This window comes from Homarus americanus, unplaced genomic scaffold, assembly GCF_018991925.1.
Source record: "Homarus americanus isolate GMGI-L3 unplaced genomic scaffold, GMGI_Hamer_2.0 scaffold24260, whole genome shotgun sequence".
Taxonomy (NCBI): Eukaryota; Metazoa; Arthropoda; class Malacostraca; order Decapoda; family Nephropidae; genus Homarus; species Homarus americanus.
In genome coordinates this window covers 2,522,102-2,541,867 of record NW_024721079.1, presented here as the reverse complement: position 1 = coordinate 2,541,867, position 19,766 = coordinate 2,522,102, and the positions used below count along the sequence as shown (strand labels likewise).

The 19,766-nt window shown below is 37.7% G+C and overlaps 1 protein-coding gene across 1 annotated transcript in view; it reads left to right on the top strand.

The window, feature by feature from the left end:
* LOC121861432 (dipeptidase 1-like) overlaps positions 1–19,766 on the top strand; it is a 127,876-nt gene that overhangs the window by 23,009 nt on the left and 85,101 nt on the right. The window contains exon 3 of the mRNA XM_042359155.1: positions 10,575–10,731. Within this exon, the coding sequence (XP_042215089.1) occupies positions 10,575–10,731 (157 nt within the window). The remainder of the gene's footprint in view (positions 1–10,574; positions 10,732–19,766) is intronic.

The following is a 19,766-nucleotide window of genomic DNA, read 5'->3' as shown; positions in this document are numbered from 1 at the left end:
TAGCTTCCAAGAACAATGAACCAATGAAGTTAAGCGTTGGTTTATACCAAATGGATGACTAAGAGAACTTGTTTATTATGTCAAGAATCCTAACACTTTTATGACACCTCATGGCACTTAATGACACCTTCCTGTACTCCATGACACACTTTATACTTTTCATTAGTTCAAGACAATTTGCAACACTTTACGATATTAATGACACTTTAGAACACTTTAGGCAACTGACACTTTAGGCCACTTTGACACTTCATGACACTTTGACACCTTAAGACATTTCAAAACACCTGACACTTGATAGAACTTTTTTCATTGTGCACCACATCTTTAGTCATTATACGCAACTTATTCAACTTATTGGCACTTTATCAGATCTACTGGTACTTAAAAGCACTTTATAAAACTTTTGGATATTACATGAATCATTGTAACTTAACGTGACACATTATGACACTCTCAATACCCTATGCTACTTTATGACACTTTATACCACTCTGACACGTATGGGTGTTTCTGGCGGCCACAATTTCTTATGACACAAAAGTATTCGTGACTCAAACAACAATACACATCACTTATAAAACACTATAACAAGCAGTTTACAACACTTATAAACACTTTACTACACTTACAAACACTTCATAATACTTTGGAGACTCGTCATTTTCAGTCTCTTCACCGGATATCTGTTTGTCTATAAGCCTCCGTGTAGGTTCGTCTAGTTAGAGGCCTCTGTTGATAAAAAATTCTCATAAATGCGAAAGGAGGCAGATTCAAGACTTAACGAACCAGCCAAACCTCATCCCGGTGGTATAATAGAGTTTGGTTGTGTTTTACTTATTCGTTTCGCCACACATGTCTCAAAGTGGTGTCAGTCCACTGGTGACAAAAAGTATCCAAAATATATTATATTGATTAACCCACTTTATTTGCTTATTAAAAACAATCAAATAAGACGGGAACAAACAGAAATAAGATAAACTGTATTAACCATGACCATTAACGATAGAACACATTTTAAGTTACTTTCATATTCCTAAAGTCAACGCTTTAGAAGACGTGTGGGTTGTCTCAGCGAACAACCCTGACTGCCGCGCCATCTCTCGAGAGGTCCCATTTCATAGAAAACATACATGGTGCTTAAGAAAACGGATTATATTTTTACCTTAACTATTTTAACTATTTACGTTTTACAGCCACAAAGCTCCCTCATCATAGAAAACGTGTAGCTGTCTAGAGAACGATCATCTCTAGGGTAGACTCCTGTCATAAGCCGTATACGTCTTTATTCTCAGCATTTTTTGCATAAATATATATGGAAGGAATATACATGATTGTATTTTTGCCCAACTCGTACCAATGATTTACGGATTATAATTTTTAGACAGAAATCGGGTAAATAAGACCATTGTTTGCCAACTGAAAAATAAAAAGGCATTTTGCCACTCGATTTGGTAGTCAAATCTCAAAAATTGACACCTAGCTCACGGACTATGGACTATAAAGTTGCTGAAGCCGCCAGACACCCCAGAGCATCCTACGACCAGTTGAGCATCTTAGTGTAGCTGCTGCATACTGGCTCACGGCCCTCTGGTGAGAACCTGGAGGAAGTCTTGCATATATGATGTACTTTACACGCACACACACACACACACACACACACACACACACACACACACACACACACACACACACACACACACACACACACACACACTAACAAGTATCATAAACACACCAAACAAGCACTATTAACTCCACTCCAGCCAGTGTACAGTACAGCAATATCTGCCTCCACATGAACACACAGGAGGTGGGATCCCGTGTGGGCGTGAATACACTACACCGCTGCAGCAGATAATATTATCCTCAACAGCTACAGCCCGGCCATGAAGCCTCTCACACCAGAGCTTCAAGAGAGCATTTAGGTCGACGAGTGTGAGACTTGAGTCGCCAATATAAATCTGATTATTGGTGGGAAATATGAGGCTTGCCATCCTATTGGCTGGTGAAGAAATGGAAAAGAAGAGGAAGATGGAGAAAGAGGATGGGAAGGAGAAAAGGTGATGGAGAGAGGGAAGGGGCAAGAGAAAGGTGGAGAAGAGGAAAGGAAGGAGATGAGGTGATGGAGAAGAGGAGGAGGACAAGAAGAAAGTGGAAAAAGAGGAATGGAAGATGAGGTGATAGAGAAGAGGAGGAGAAGAGGAAGGTGGAGAAAAATGAATAGAAGGAGTTGAGGTGATGCAGAGAAGGAGAAAACAAGAGGAAAGTGAAGAGAGGAATAGGAGGAGAAATAGATTAGTGTGATCAAGAAAAAACGAGAATTTAAATAAAGGAAGCAATGAAAGAATACCGAGGAGGAAGAATGATAAGATAAGGAAATTGGTGGTTATTAAAAAAAACAAGACCAAGAAACCAGAATGAAGAATATAGTTAAAAATTGAATGATAAGAAATAAAGAACCAAGGAAATAAAAATAAACACAAAAGATGAAGAATAAATGGCTAATAATAAATATAAAGTGACTGTAAAATAGATCCAATTTGCCTCTCATAGTTGTTTCAGTACAGTTGTATTGTCAAGAAAGATGTACCTCACCTAACCTAACAATGACAGTAATAAAGCTTTACCTCCCGCTGACCATGAGCTGGGCTGTCACACACACACACACACACACACACACACACACACACACACACACACACACACACACACACACACACACACCATCAAAACCATAATCTTTTTTTTCTTTTTACCCATATAGTATATCTCGACATATTATATAAATCCACAATGGACTAATTTTTTTCTAAGTTCAATACATAAATAATTATTGGAGTGACACATAAGATGGCTCAGTATTTGTTTTCACCTTCAGTAACAAAGACAAACTAATGTGATAATATGTCACGTGCATCAGCTGGGATGAGATGTGCTATTTAGTTTCCCCTTAATTAATGATTTCGTCCTCTGGAAACCTATCCTAAACAATTTGCCAGAATTGGATGTATTTCGGCATTTTCACACTTATAAAAGATGTAAAGGGAGTGACATTTACAAAAGACACCACAATGAGTTTTAATACATTTTTCATTATAGTTCGTCATTTACAATCAATCTTCTCTAAATGTATGTATAATCCACGAGCTTTCCCTAGTGACACATTCCTATTGACCCCAGATACGACCATTACCACACACCGGGCCACACACATCCCCTAGTGGTGTAGGAGGTGTAATTGTAACATACGGTTATTTACTTGCTGGAGTTATAAATTGCTTGTAATTCTTTTGTGTTATCCATTCTCTTCCTACCTGTCACAGTTAATAGTAAATATGATGCATGAGACCTTGTATTGCACGTAGGGAGTAAAAGGGGGGGGGTGGAGCTATAGGTGGGAATAATGTTTGACTAAATTTGGCATTTGATTTAATAGATTCATGCTGTTTATTATTGTGTAGTTCCTTGTCCATTCATTATACAGCGTAATGAGGATATAAGCTGGAGTATGATAGTAATTATAGATAGACATTAAGGGTTACTGTCTATAATTATCTCGTAGTTGATGTTATACCTTTAGTAGTTATAGAAGTTCTGCCGATTTTTTTTTTTTTTTTTTTTTACGGATTTAGCTCACCCGGGCACAGGTCGAACAACCCACAACGGGGCCTAGGGGGACGAGAGGAGACGTAACAGAGTGTCAATAACGGGGACAACAGGAGATGGAACAGGGTTACAATAACGGGGACAACGCAGCTCCCCGCCACACCCTTCCTCTGTAGTAATAGTCACAGAGCACAACACATTGGGTAGACAGACCACACAATACACACACATACTGACAAGCTACATATATTCACATGATAATATATTCTCTTTTGACACCAAGTCGTTAATGGTGATGGAGAGAAACACACGGATATGGCACAAGCAAAGTTCACATGTGTCTTCTTAATTGTGATAAATAGCGACAGACTATAATATCACTGAACAATTACGACAACATATAGTTATTTTTTACAGCGTCGTTTATGGTGTAAGGGAGGCCAGTTGTATGGTGTGTCAGGGGTGTGAAGGTCCTGTCCCTTGTCTCTAGTGTGTCGGGGCTAATGAGTGCTGGTGTGTGTGTGTGTGTGTGGGGGGGGGGTATCCTCCTCAGTTTTTCCTCACTGTTAACGGTCTGGCTAACTTTAGGCTTCTTGTTTAATGACTGCTAAGAGAAGCAGCCCGTGTTGGGGGTCCCAAAAGTGACGCAGTATCAATCACTCATCCAGAATAAATTTCTTTTAGAGAGCACTACAACAATATCCATCTACGAGTATATTCGATGATTTCGGTAAACGTTAAGCTTTTTGTGAATTGTGATTTTTATCTTAGATTAATAATCAGTTTTGTTTTATTACACGATAGTTCAGGTATTTATTTAATGAAGGTTTGCAAACAAATGTTTTTAGCTTATGTTACAATATTTGGTGTGTGTCATCGTAATTCACACATCAGGTAACTTATTTTGGGTGAGTGAATTATCTTCCCAGAGTGAGTGAGTGATTTATCTTCCCAGAGTGAGTGAATGAATTATCTTCCCAGAGTGAGTGAGTGAATTATCTTCCCAGAGTGAGTGAATGGATTATCTTCCCAGAGTGAGTGAGTGATTTATCTTCCCAGAGTGAGTGAGTGAATTATCTTCCCAGCTTTGGTCGAAGTATAATGAAACCTGACTACCGAACACAGTGATAAGTGACTCCCTTCTAATGTGTCACAGGTTTATGGCTCAACCGATCTTCGATGTATTCGTCAAAACCCCGGGAAGATCCGTCATTCCCTCACTGTCCAGACTAACGATGCTATGAACAGTTACAGACTAAGCAATCTGACTGTAAAATCACGTCTCTTAGTTACTTTTACATGTGGAATAATTTTTAGCGTCATTACTTCAAAGTGATGAACAATTTACTTAATTTAAACCCGGGGCGTCGTCAAGGTGATCTTCTGGGACAACTACGAGGTAAAAATTACATTAATTACTGCAGGTGAAATCTTCCAGGTGCTGACACTCCACCTGTGTTACAAAGAAAGAACTAAGAAATCGGAACACAAAATAGATTTATTGATTCAGACGAAGTAATTTGGTGACCATAAATGAAAGAATGATGAAAATCAAAACAAGCATAAAAAAAAAGATTGAAGGAATGAAAGAAGAAAGAACAAAAGGTAATATCTCAAGGGAAGTTAGTTCAGTTAGAGTAAGAAATTTAAGTCATTAAGATCTCTCTCTCGTCATCTCTCAGTTTACAAGAAAGAGGGAGGCCATTGCTGTGTGTTTTGTTCAGTTACCATTATCTCTCTCTCTTTCTCCTCTCATACTACTGATGACGATATTATGATGATGATGATGACGATAATGATGATGATAATGATAATGATGATGATGAAGAACATTGTAAATATTCAAGAATCATCTGAGACCTAGCGCCACCATCACCCTTGCGGGATCTTGATTCAATGGCTGGTGATGAGAAACTGTTAAAGATAGTTATATATTAAAGGTGTGTGGAGGGAACGAGCAGGAGAGACGGGTGCAGAGGAGAAGGGGGATGGGAACTGGAGGGAACAAAGAGGAGGGAGCAGGTTAGAGAGGAGGAGTAAGGGGATGACAACTGGAGGGAACAAGGAGGAGGGAGAGGTGGAGGGAACAAGGAGAAGGGAACAGGGGGAGAGGATGAGAATGGCAACTGGAGGGAACAGGGGGAGGGGAAAAGAAAGCAGGTGGAGAGGAGGAGAAGAATGGCGACTGGAGGGAATAAGAAGGAGGGAACTGGTGGAAGGAAAGAGGGCCATCTCTCTCACCTTCTCTGCCAGGTATTCACGTCAGCTGTTGCAGGAAATCAGTATCACCTTTCGTTTTACCTCTATATTTCTAACAACAAAATACATTGGTATGTGAGTTGTTCAAATTCAGTGTATAGTGTTTCTATGATTCAATACGTAGAACATTGTTTATATTGTTTGATGTTAAGGGTCAAAGTTCATCTACATGTTAAAGTTTGTTATTACTATTCCTCTAGAACTAAAATAATATGGTAACCTTATCTGACCTGACCTAACTTAACCTAACATAATCATTCCCTGACTACATCTAAATAAAACGCGCACACACACACACACACACACACACACACACACACACACACACACACACAGTAGAGAGGTTTAAAGTTTGTCCTCAATGTGTCTGAGTTTTGACAATCAATAAAAATTTCACAATTCATGATTAAAACTTCACTAAGATGATACTAACACGAGTCACTAGGATGATACTAACACGAGTCACCAGGACGATACTAACACGAGTCACTAGGATGGTACTAACACGAGTCACCAGGATGGTAATAACACGAGTCACTAAGATGATACTAACACGAGTCACCAGGACGATATTAACACGAGTCACCAGGATGATACTAACACGAATCACCAAGAAACAGTGGGAATATTAAGTGACTCAGTATATACTTTAACATATTTGTTATTTAAGTAAAAGTATCCCTAATATAACATGATATAACAGAAGTATATCAAGTATATATTTTTTAAAAGTATATCGAATACATATTATTAAAGTAAAACATGTTAACCTCAAAGTCTCGAAAATTTGGGATTATTTCTTAAAATTCAGAACAGAGTATTTAATTATTTTCTTTTAACTGGAAAAACAAACAAACAGGAAAACTATGAAAATTATCTGGAGGGAGTTTGTGGTCGTAACTTCAGGTTATTTTCCTATAAAGTTTAATCTCTCTCTCTCTCTCATCTCCCACACACACCACTCCTCTCTCACTTTCTCTTGCTGGTCCAGATATCACTCGTTTCAACACAACTTTGAGTTTCTTAAAAATAGTTCACTCGTTATTTAGACTTCACCAATTTAGTGACGATGATAGCACGTAGCCGAACTTGAGCCATCGTCCAAACTGAAGATTAACCACCCTAACACAACTTGGCGGAGTTAGATTAGATTAGGTTAGGTTACATTATGTTAGGTTAGTCTTCATGTGAAATAAACTTAGGGCTGAACCATCAAGTGATCCTAAATTCCCACATACAACTAAGTCAATGTCTCTAAGTTAGGTAACATTAAGAGTAGTCAAAATATAAACGCAATATTAATAAGAAAAATCCTAACTCTAATATTTCTGAACTTTTAAACTCCACAAGGTGAACTGAATAACTCGTTTTGCCTGCGTGTGGTGACTGGTAATTGTTATGGCAACTTGTCTTAATACAAAACGCCGGCCGGAGAAATACAGTGTGTGTCTTTGTACAGCTTGACCTTTGACCTCTGGAGTTTAAGTGTGGCGTTAGAGGCTTTAGATGATAACTTGGTAAATAAATAGAGAGATTTATACAAGGGGTCTAGGCATTGTGACATTTAGCACTGTTAATGTCCACTAAATTTCATGATTAGTGGACCAGGAAACAGGAAATAAATTATGTCATTATCCTACGGTGGGAAAATTAATGAAAGCTTACTAATAACAGAAAAATTATCTGATAACCTCACATTCGATAATACTACTAATTTACTGATCTTTTCGACAAATTGATATAAAACCATTTAGATAACTTGCCGATTGTTTTGATAACTTAAAAATACAAAACCATTGTTCGTATTGCATTACAATAGTTTAATAATGTATTGATAAATTATAAAGATAAACGTAGTATTATAAATGAAGTATAAACATTCACACATTCATATTACATATACCAAAACCACCGCTAATAAAAGTCAGTATAATTGTTCCTACAGACATACTATAAATCTTAATTCTCATTCTTGTGGTTGGTGGAAATCTGTCAGCCGGGAGCATCTTGTTTTCTCCTCCACTTGGTTCTCAGTTATTCCATTCTCTTTCACTCTCTTTAATCTTCTTCTTTTATGCCATATTATAGAGCTTTCTGGATTCTCTCTTTCCCTCCTTCCTTTTCATGTCTTCTCGGTTTTATAGTCAATATTATATTATCTAGTTAAATGCCAAGTCTGATTAATTCTTTCTCATTGACAAAGCCATCTGGAGGACATTGCTGGTGGAATTGATTTTCTTGGTAATACACTTTTAATGCTTTCCTTATGTTTTTACTTAAAATATTATCGTCTTTTTGTTGAGTTATCATTGCTCAGGTAGTCCTAATTTCCGCTATTATTCAACGCATATAATTTGTTGTTTTTATTCAGGTGTCTTAGACGTAATTAATAATAGGACTGAGAATGATATTACGAGTCAGTACCTTGCATACTTGGATCTTGATAGTAATGCCTCTACAATATCGTCATGTATAAGATCGATTCGTTGCTTTCTCCATTCCCCCGGTTATTTGTTCTCTATTCTAGTTATTATTTATCAATTTTAGCATAAAAATCTTGACATTCCTACTGGATTCCTTTAAAAATTCTACTTTAGTGGCATCGATTCCTGTTGCTGTGCCATTTGCCTTTGATTCTAGATATTACTTTCCAAATTTTTTCTTTGTGATTTATTTTATTTCTCCTTCATCCGTTTTCTGTTTGTCTTATTCTGAATTTTTCTTCAACTATTCTATCTATGTATTATATGTCTTCTGTGAGGTCTGTATTTCTCTTCCTCTTTTGTATTTCTCTTCTCTCGTGTTCATTATTACGTTTCTCTCTTCTGTTTGGTCAGGTCTCATGTTTCATATTTGTCTCATATTTCTTTTGTTTCTTTCACCATGGCGTGTGTGATCCTTGTTTGATATTCCTGGTGTTCTTGTACCCAGATCTTCTCCAGTAACCTCTTCCTTCATACAAGTTTTATGTTCTCACCAGATAATTTCTATACTATGTTCACTAATTTCTTGATGACAATAAGGTTCATGAATCAATAAATATGAACACGTTATATATTAAGAAACAAACGTAGATCCTAATTTGATTAATAATTCAGATGAAAGATATATTTGTGGCGGTGGTGAGGTAATTCGTCTATTACGTTCACCATTAAGTGAGGTAGCGGCAGCTGTGTGTTGCTCCATAACACCATTAACAGCGACAACAACAATAACTTGATAAATGTTATCACGACTAATGGCGCCATTTGTAATATCGAAATCCGATTTTAAAATGTCAATACAGGGATTAATTTTCAAATGTCATTTCGATAATTGTTTCATCGTCATCAGTGACCAACTATTGGAGGAGTTTAGTTAGTGGTAATACTGAAGGAATTGGTTGTTAATGGGGTTAATTACAAGTCTCCACTCTTGTGTTGGTGGTAACATTATGTTGTGTTTAAAACAAACATAACAACATGGTTTGAACGTGTCCAGCGTCACTTTGATGTCTCAGGCTGTCTTCGTGTCGTCATAAGACTTAAAGAACATCATCAATCTTTTACTGAGAATTAAAGAATCACAAGAGACATGTTCTTCTTGGGCAGCCGTGTATGTGAGGGTCAGTGACCTCGTGTGATCTTACTGGAGTGTTACAGTTTATGTTATTGTTATGAGTTGATGGTATACGTCAAGACATAAATCTGTCCTCATTCTAACATCATTCTCTCTCTGACTTCGTTCTAACAATGACTCTGCATCTCCTCTATTCCATAAACCTATATCTCTCTTACTCGAAATTCCTTAACTTCAGCAAAATCTATCATTAATTTTACTCCTTAACCACATGTTTTATTAGTATTATTTTTATTCAGAAAATTACAATGGTAGTGGATGATACAGGTATGCTAATTAGGAAACTCTGCAAAAATCGTATTTTACCTGTGGAAGTGAATTAAAGTCGTTTAATATTCCGTGTAAAAATTGGACCTTCATCGTCAAGATTTGTTTGGGCTTCGTAACTTTACTTTAGGATTCATTTCAGGTACAGATAAAGTCATGGTGTCTCAATTTAGTTTAGTTTAGTTTTTTTTTTACTTCAGTTAGTTTTAAATCGGTTTCTCAGTTGATTTTACTTGTTTCATTTACTTCACCTTCTGTAATTCAGTTCCTTACTTCAACTTCATTCACTTATTTATCTTTTAATTCTGTTTTATTACTACCCTCATTTACTTCAATATATTTTACTCAGTATCTTCTTATTCCCTTCAATATTTACTCTTACTTCACGTCTTACGCTTTCTATAACACGAGACGATAAACGTGAAGCCAATCGTGAAGCAAATCGCCATCCTTCAGAGATAAGGTGAAGTAAGTAACCTGAAGGTGCTAAGAGTTGTGGTTGGTAAGGATGAATTATTATTACTATTACTCAGAGTTATCAGGGAGTGTGGTAAAGGAAGACCTTTTTAAATCAGAGGGTGAAATTATTTATTATTATTATTATTATTATTGTTATTGTTATTGTTATTGTTATTATTTTTGTTATTATTTTTGTTATTATTTTTGTTATTATTATTATTATTATTATTATTATTATTATTATTATTATTATTATTATTATTATTATTATTATTATTATTATTATTATTATTATTATTATTATAACTACTCATGTTGTTCCGTGGTTCATGTTGCTGACTCGCTGTGTTCCTCTCACACAGGCACAACGACATGGCGTGGAACGTGAGGAAGTTCCTACACAACAAACTTCACTCCTTCAACCTGTCCAGCGACCTGACCCAGGAGAAGCCTTGGATGAACTCTCCCTTCTCCCACACTGACCTGCCCAGGCTCAAGCGGGGGCAGGTGGCCGCCCAGGTGAGTTTGAAGGTGGGAACAGCGTCCAAACAAAGGAAACATTTTAGGACAACAAATTCCCTAATAGTTCATTTCACTTGAGAGACTCTCGGTCATAAATACGGGTGAAGAACTGGACATTCAAATAACCTCTGATGTAAAGTAAAGTGAAGTGGGGTTAATAATATTGTATTTATGTAGTGAGACGAAAATTAAATATATTTCATTAATCAAATGATGCCGTATAGTATGGTTCTACCCAGACCAAGTCTGCCACTCCAGCTGACATACACTACACAGCAATACATTTATGAAGTTATCTATCACCGATGTTAAAAGTATTGTTACTACTTTGATGGAACAATCACCCGTTTCTACATGTGTGTGTGTGTGCGTGTGTGTATGTGCATAGGCCCACTGGCATGTGGACACGTCCTGGCGCCTACCAACAACTGCCCGACTGCCTTGCGGATTAACCTTGGTTAATAAGGCTACGGGAGTACACCCGCACAAAAAATCTGCGGTGGAGCCCAGCATCAGGCAGACTTGCTTACAGAGCTACAACAAGACCCCAACGGCGGTATAGACGGAAGAGGTGACCAACATGGTAACTCAACGATTACACCGGGGGAAGAAGGCAATGCATGATGGACAGGCTACTAAGGCGAAACCCAACAAACTTGGCTATCGGCAGTCCATTCCAACTCCCCCTCTCCCCAGTCGTTGCAACACTTGCACCAATGGATCACGGAAGAGGGAGAGCCAAGATGTGTGGTTGCAGTCTGCGCTCCTGCCTCACCACATAAATCAACTCACGCACAGCCATCATCCAGCTCATCATACTCATCATCATCATCAACCCCGTATACACCAAAAGTCCTATAGCTATAATCGAGTGGCGACGGGAACAGGCAAAGATGACTGCCGGGAGTCTCTAGTCACAACTCTGCACAGATAAGATGGCTGTTTATGCACTGGGATCTTGGCAGCAGTGCAATCCGGTCCTGTCTATGCGACTGAGCAGCCGTTTCAAGGCTGACGGGCACCTGAAAAGGTATAAGGATAGTCTTAAGACAAACCTGAAAAGTTCCAAATCGACCCCCTCACCTGGGAGACGATTACTCCACATCGTAACGCTTGGGGGATCACACGAGAAGGTATCAATACTTTCGAATTAGCCCGACTGCAAACCTAGGCAGACAAGCACCAGCGCCGGAAAGGCGCTGCCGCCGGCCCTCCCGCACTAGATAGAGCCATCCACGTGTGCAACATCTGTGAACGATTCTGCCGGTCCCGTATCGGCCTCTTTAATCACCTTAAAACTCACCAACCTAGGTGACATCCGTAATAATTCATATCATTGTATCATAGTTGGATGATCGTCATACTTTATTCCGAATGACAGCAACGTAGTAGTGTGTGCGCGCGTGTGTGTGTGTATGTTAGAGTTACTACTGAGCAAATAAAAGCTAAGAGAATTGTTCTATTCGATTTAGCATCGAATATCCATTCGTCTCTAAAAGCATCACTGATCTCTCTCGAGACCCGGGCGGTATGACACTGATACCCTAGAAAGCCGGCAGACAGCTGGTGTGAGGTTGTCTGTACTCCAATGGCTTCCACCTGCCTACCTCTCCCACACTGCCACCTGAGCAGGCAGGACGGCGAGGATCAGGGACATCCAGAGGCAGTTTAAATAAATGACTCGTAGCCATGAATATTGTTGTGCTATATTCGTAATATAAATGAAAGTTAAATTCCGTGGAAGCCTCACACTGGTAGAGGAAGTCATCCAGTTCACCATAACCATTACTACCTTGTCTAGTGTTTTAAATAATTTGTCGTCACTAATACTTTATGTCTGACAAATATCATCAATATCAAAATAAAAAAGTGTTAAGAACAATGATATAGAAAAGGTTTACTCATGATGCAGTGTGTCATCCCTCCGCCGCTACTGTTGTATGTTTAGACGACCATTACGTAATAAAAATTTAACACTTCAGAATTTATCCTTTTACGTTTGCAGTTTAATTTCAAACACATTAAAATATTTCATTATATTACCTTTAATTCAGACTTTTATAATATATCAGCCTGAATGTACAGGGAAGTCATTCCTAAAGTCAATTACTCTTATTTTAATCGGTACTTCAAAATTTTTCATTGCCACATTTTTTATTTTATAACAAAATACTCTACAGTATGTGCAGAGTTTTAGTTACATTTACTCCCATACCTTCCTCACTATATCTTGACCTGCCCTTAAACTTCCTCCTACAGACCCCCAGCCGCCACAGCTGGGGGTCTACCTCCATCCATACACTCATTCTTCCATAACTATCTAAAAGTTGCTAGCACGCCCAATAACCCCTCAGGCACTCACGCTCGTAAATTGTCTAAGTCCAGGAAGGCAAGCATGAACTCCGCTATAATGCTTCCCCGCTTTGTCTTGCACAGTGTGTAAGGAGGTGCCTAAAGTAGCTGCCTCTCTCTCTCTCTCTGCGTGGGAGCAAATCTGAATCTGATTACACCTGTTCTACCTTGTGTCTTGTTGAAACGATTACGGATCTCGTGTTGTATTCAGTACCAAGGATTCTAAAATTGATTCAAGCATTTAAAAAAAATATATATATTATCGAAATCACTACATTACAACTACTTATGTTTTCCTTTTGTCCTTCATTAAGTTAATAAAGTCGTTTTTTGTTTATTATGGAAATTAGAAGAGAAGTTGTGTGGTACCCCATTATTAAGCCGTTAACCTCCTGGGCACGACGACAACAACATCTCCATCATGGTGAAAAGTAAACAACATGACGCCACCTGCTGCCAACTCGTGCCAAAACAAAAACATACACAGCCACATACGTAAACACATTTGTTTGTGGGTTATAGCACCAACCACGACCTCGTAATACAGACGACATAATTCAGGTATATAAATAAACACAAACATACGGACACACACACGCGCACCGACACACACACACACACACACACACACACACACACACACACACACACACACACACACACACATTTAAAAGAACAGGGCAGGCATAAACAGGAAAGTAAACACACACACATAGAGAGCGTGTGTGTGTGTGTGTGTGTGTATGTGTGTGTCAAGTTAAATACATATAATCATCGGATTAAACCTTTCAACACAGCTCACATTTCTGCCAAATAGGTGTAACTTTTTTTCGTTTTTTTATCGCCAAAATTGAGTGGAAATTAGTTTATATATGGTAACAGTGATGCTTCCCTCACTCCCTTGCTACCTGCATGGAAACACCTACAGGTAGATCTTCTGGTACATCCGCTTGTCTCGAAACAGAGGTTGGCGCTATCAATTAACCAATCACATTTGAGGAAGAAAAATATGACGTTATCTCCAAGACACAGGGAAGAGATTAATAGAAAGTACACAATATTCTCTCTCTCTCTCTCTCTCTCTCTCTCTCTCTCTCTCTCTCTCTCTCTCTCTCTCTCTCTCTCCCATGTAACGGAAATATGTGATATATATTTTTTATGGTTATCAAATTAATGAAGCTGGCCCGCCTCTCCGATATGGCTTCATCTTTTTCCATCGTCATTTTTTTCCTCGAAATATTCGTTGGTGTTGGTCGCTGTGATGGACATCCTGGATTTACTGTGTCAGCACGTCAGCTCTCTGTCGGTCTTGACGCCTCCCTCCGGCTGTCCGCCACAACATTCGATTCTTCCTGATATCTCTCTTCCTCGTCATTTTCTAAATACTGACCTTCCTCTTCTTTCTCTTCTTTTCTCTCTCAATTATTTGTGTCCCTTCTCGCCGGCTATCTCACTGACCGATTAGAATCTCTCATCGACGGTGACAAGATCGACGACCGAGTCAAGTGCTGTGTGGAGGGGACAGTTCTCAGACTCCCATGAAAGACTTTTTCTCTCTCTCTCTCTCTTTTTCTTTTACGATATTTTTTCTATCTATTCTTGAAAAGTTTTTAGATTTTCTCCAAGAGGAAAACAGAAGCTCCTGCACTCTGAGGATATCGTACCTCTATTGCCTCGTCAGGATCCCGGCCATTTCTCTGATTGCTATGACTTCCTTCACCACTTGCACTCCAATCTTCCGCCTGACTGTTTTTATCAATGTCTTGTTGTGATGAAAGAACAGGATCAGTGCTTGTTGATTTAGAGGGATTTTTTTTTTCTTCTTCCCTTGTGGATTTCTTCTCCAGCGTTACTGTTACTAATGCTTACTGAAGGCTTGAAGGAGAGAGGGAGAGTAAACAGTCCAGGTATCGGGTGATCTATACCATATAATAGCCACAACTGGACAAACCTACTGTCTGTCCTCCTCTCCCCACCGACTGACCTGCCATCCCCCCTCCCTCCCACTCACTGACCTGTCCTCATTTCCCTTCCTATCCACTGGCCTGTCCTCCTCTCCTCTCCCCACCCATTCACCTGTCATCCTCCCCTTCAACCTATTAACCTGCCCTCCTCTCCCCCACCCACTGACCTGTCCTACTCTCCCCACACCCTCACCCACTGACCTGTCTTCTCCACCAGCTTGCCCACAACTCTGTTCATATCATCCTTCCACACGCCCACACCACGTCAGTACTTCATCCTCTCTCTGTCTCTCTTATATGCTCTCCTAGCTTCACATTCCAGCATCAACGCGTTCATTTCCACCTCCGAATACCAACTAATTAAACTAACCGAGTCCAAACATCAACATGTGGGCTCAATATTGCACCTCATGCAGCAGATGAAGCTGGAACACCTGACTAAATTTACCTGCAGTAATGTAAACAATATACCTTCATGTGTCATTCATGTTTCTGATGGTCCTGTGATGCTGGAACAGTGTGATGGAAGTTAAGGGACCGGAGAGGAAGTTCCAGGTCCTTAGAGCGGTATCATGTTAGGGTTCTCAATGCTATCAGGGTCATGCTATACGACCCGAATTTACGGAGTTGAGCGACAGACTCCAGGATGAAGTCAGGAGGATGGTGGCAACCCTGGGCGTGGCTGTACTGAACGATAAGGACCTGTTATCTGTGAGTGGGTCGCACGTGACACACTGCATAGTTCTGTCTCTTGGGAAGTACTCTGATACTGTTGTTAATTATTGCAGCAGTTTTCATGATAAAGTTAAGATTCTTATGATCATTGTATCGGACACACTGACACCAAGTTTAAATAGGTGAGGAGCGAACCAGAGGGATGAGTTGTATTAACACCAAACACCCCTCTAAAACACTACAAATCTCGGAGAACGACTCATAAGTCATGCTTTGCGGCAACATCTGAACAGTGAGTCCAAGCCAAGAGTGCGAATAAGATGTCGCCAGCTCGCTTAACCTTACCTAAAGCGAACGTGTATGAGGCTAATGCATAATGCATGCGTGTACAATCAGGGGAAGGTGTTTCTATGCCCCTTGTGATATCCTCAGTCAAGATACGTATTATGCATGAATCCATATTCATATACGACTGCAAGGGATGACTCGAAGCGTGATCCATGAGACATTAATCGAACCCCCCCATCTCTGCAACTGCGACTCTGCCACATCTTGACTGGGATATCTATATCACAGGGGGTATAGAAACACCTTTCCCGAAATATAGCAGTTATTTGAGCTAGTTTTTTAGACAAGGAAATTTATCATTAAAGTAACAGAAGTAGAGTAAGCTTTAACTTTCCTTTAAAAAATATTGAAAGTATTGTATATTCACGTTGAGTTTGAAGAAGCTCTATGAGGCGAATAAAAAAATACCATGTTAAGATTTCTAACGTTAATATTATAGAGCTTCAGAGATGAACAAGTGATAATATTATCCCTTATTCCTTGAAAAGCAAAAAAAATGAAGAGAATTTTGACAGCTGTAAAAGTGGAGACGGAACTAAATTCTGTTCCAAAAGAGGGCAACGCGAACTGTAATCCCTCTGAACCTGGATAACAGTTGGGGGGATTCACTGTGTGGGAGGATACAAGGTATGTCTGGTCCTATCTGTTGTCTTCCCACACTAAAGTATCTGTCCCCAGTGATCCCTCTTGACGAATTGAGGAAATGGGTTTGGGATGATCGTCTTTCTCTGCCATCGTGAAGAGATCTACTTAGGAAGTTGCTCTTAAGAGTTTTATCTAATCGAAAAATGTTTGTCCTAATGACTATTCTAATGGAGTTTTGTTCCTCGACACCGCTTCTGCTCGAGCGTTTAATGTCCTGTTGTATAGTGGTCATGAGAAGACAAGTGTGTGCTTCATAACTGTCTAAAGAAAACTCCTCTGAGATCTTGATGATACATGTTTGTTTATGTAAGGTGGGGCATTGTAAGGTAGCACTGATGCATTTTTACATTGTACGTGAGGGATTTGTTTTATATGCCTCTGGGGTAATTATATCTTTACAAATAGTAGAGCAGCAGATGACTTCTTCATTTTGATGTGACATGAATAGATTAACCGAAGGCTCTTGTTCTTCCCCTATTCCCCCACACCCTCCGACGACTATAGCCAGATATTTGAGACGTGCCCAAACAGCAAGAACCATCACTGGGATCATTCATGTTCTCAGGCGAGGGATGATCCTTGTGTACAGGTCTTTTTAACAGATGAGCGAAGGGGACCTGAAGGTCTCTACATTATGCTTTGGTTTATAGATACATCTCGTATGGAACTGTCCTTCTTAGTTAGAGTTCTTACACTCGCTGTGACTATGAATGGGCTTTACTGACAGCTACAGTCCCTTCTTGTGAATCAACTATATGAATTTCTGCACTAAAGTTAACCTTGAATTTTGCTGTTTTACTGAGAATCACATTTTTCTCAGGGATGTTATTCCCTTGTTACCATTTTCTTTGAGTACTTTAGAGTCAACCAGTCGTCTGGACAGCTTGTGCAAAAACTTTCTTCCTGCAAAGAATTTTTAGAAAGACCCGCGGAAGGTTTCAGAAAAAATCGAGAGTCAATCTTAACTCAAAGGAAATCCTTAAATTGAACATTTCCGCCTCCCAGCGTGAAGGTTTGAGGCGCCCTAAAACTCCTTTTTTTATACGAACGTGTACACCTGCGCGTAGCTACCATGGTGATGTGGTTGTTGTAATTATTCTAAACTTTATGTTTCAAGTTAACCAGTGCAGCCATATTAAGTCAAAAGTGACCTTCGAACTCTTGAGGCTTTTCGTACATGAAAGAAGTCTGTCGAGTAAGTGTTCGCGCCCGTTTACTGAATAACTATGTTTTTTTCCTGTGGATTACGGAATCAACTTATTATAAATACGTCGGAGATTTTATAGACAGGCATAAAGTGAAAATATTTCATTTCCACGAGAGGCCTTTGTGTATTACTTAAACTACCTATACTGAAATGTCGTTATTATTGGTCACATTTGCCCTCGTCTGCTTCCCTGTTGCTCTGATGAGTTCTCTGTGAGGAGCCTCGAGGGTCCATGAGAACGGCCTCCAGTCTGTCCTCCTTGAGAGAGTTTAGATAAGGAGGAATGGCCAACCTTATGTCTTATGAAGTGAATAATACTAATACTAATACTAATACTAATACTACTAATAATACTAATACTAATACTAATACTAATACTAATACTAATACTAATACTAATACTAATACTACTAATACTACTAATACTAATACTAAAACTAATACTAATACTAATACTAATACTAATACTAATAACACTAATACTACTAATACTAATACAATACTAATACTACTAATACTACTAAATAATCAATACTAATACTAATAATTTCACCAATAATAATACCTAACACCAATAATAATAAACCAATAAAATAAATTAATAACAATAATCAACATAATAATAATAATAATAATAATAATAACAATAATAATAATAAATAATAATAATAATAATAATAATAATAATAATAATAATAATAATAATAATAATAATAATAATAATAATAATAATAATAAATAATAATAATAATAATAATAAATAATAATAATAATAATAATAATAATAATAATAATAATAATAATAATAATAATAATAATAATAATAATAATAATAATAATAAATAATAATAATTATAATTATAATTATAATTATAATTATAATATATAATCATAATTATAATTATAATAATAATAACAAATAATAATAATAATAATAATAATAATAATAATAAATAATAATAATAATAATAATAATAATAAATTATAATTATAATTATAATTATAACTATAATTAATAATAATAATAATAATAATAATAATACTAATAATAATAATAATAATAATAATAATAATAATAATAATAATAATAATAATAATAATAATAATAATAATAATAATAATAATAATAATAATAATAATAATAATAATAATAATAATAATAATAATAATAATAATAATAATAATAAAAATTAAAATAATAATAATAATAATTCAGTACAATTGTCATAGACATGTACAGTAATATAAACTATGCAGGAATACTGTTCAGTATGTATATAGACAATGCAGGTATACGGTACATTACTTTACACTTGAACTATCTGAGGCTGGCAGATTACTTAACAAGAACAACATTATGTGGTCAATAATATAGAAACTCACTCTCTTCTCCTGCTGTCTGAAGATGGAAAAGATCGCCTTAGAGAAGATCCGATAATATAATAAGAAAAACAAATCATAAAGAAGGAAAATCTTGTGTGCGGCTGACGATACCAGACAAATTAACTGTACGATTGTGAAGAATATGAAATCATTTTGAGCAAATAATAAAAACAAGTGTACTTCTGGCTTGAAATAATGTCTTCTGACTCCATCTGTAATATTTTAAAGGATGCACAGATCTCTTATTGTTAATCATGCTTCGGTCGTTGACAAAAAAATGCCATCGAGCTGATCAAGCAGCTGCCTCGATAATGAATATGAAGGCAGACCGGTAAGGAGAGTCTTCCATTGTTCGGTTTCCGCTATAGAAGCCGCCAAGGAAGACATCCAGCTTCTCGTCTGAAAATATTGGCATCACCATTAAAGGCTCGAGTCTTCAGGCCATCAAGTCTATTGAA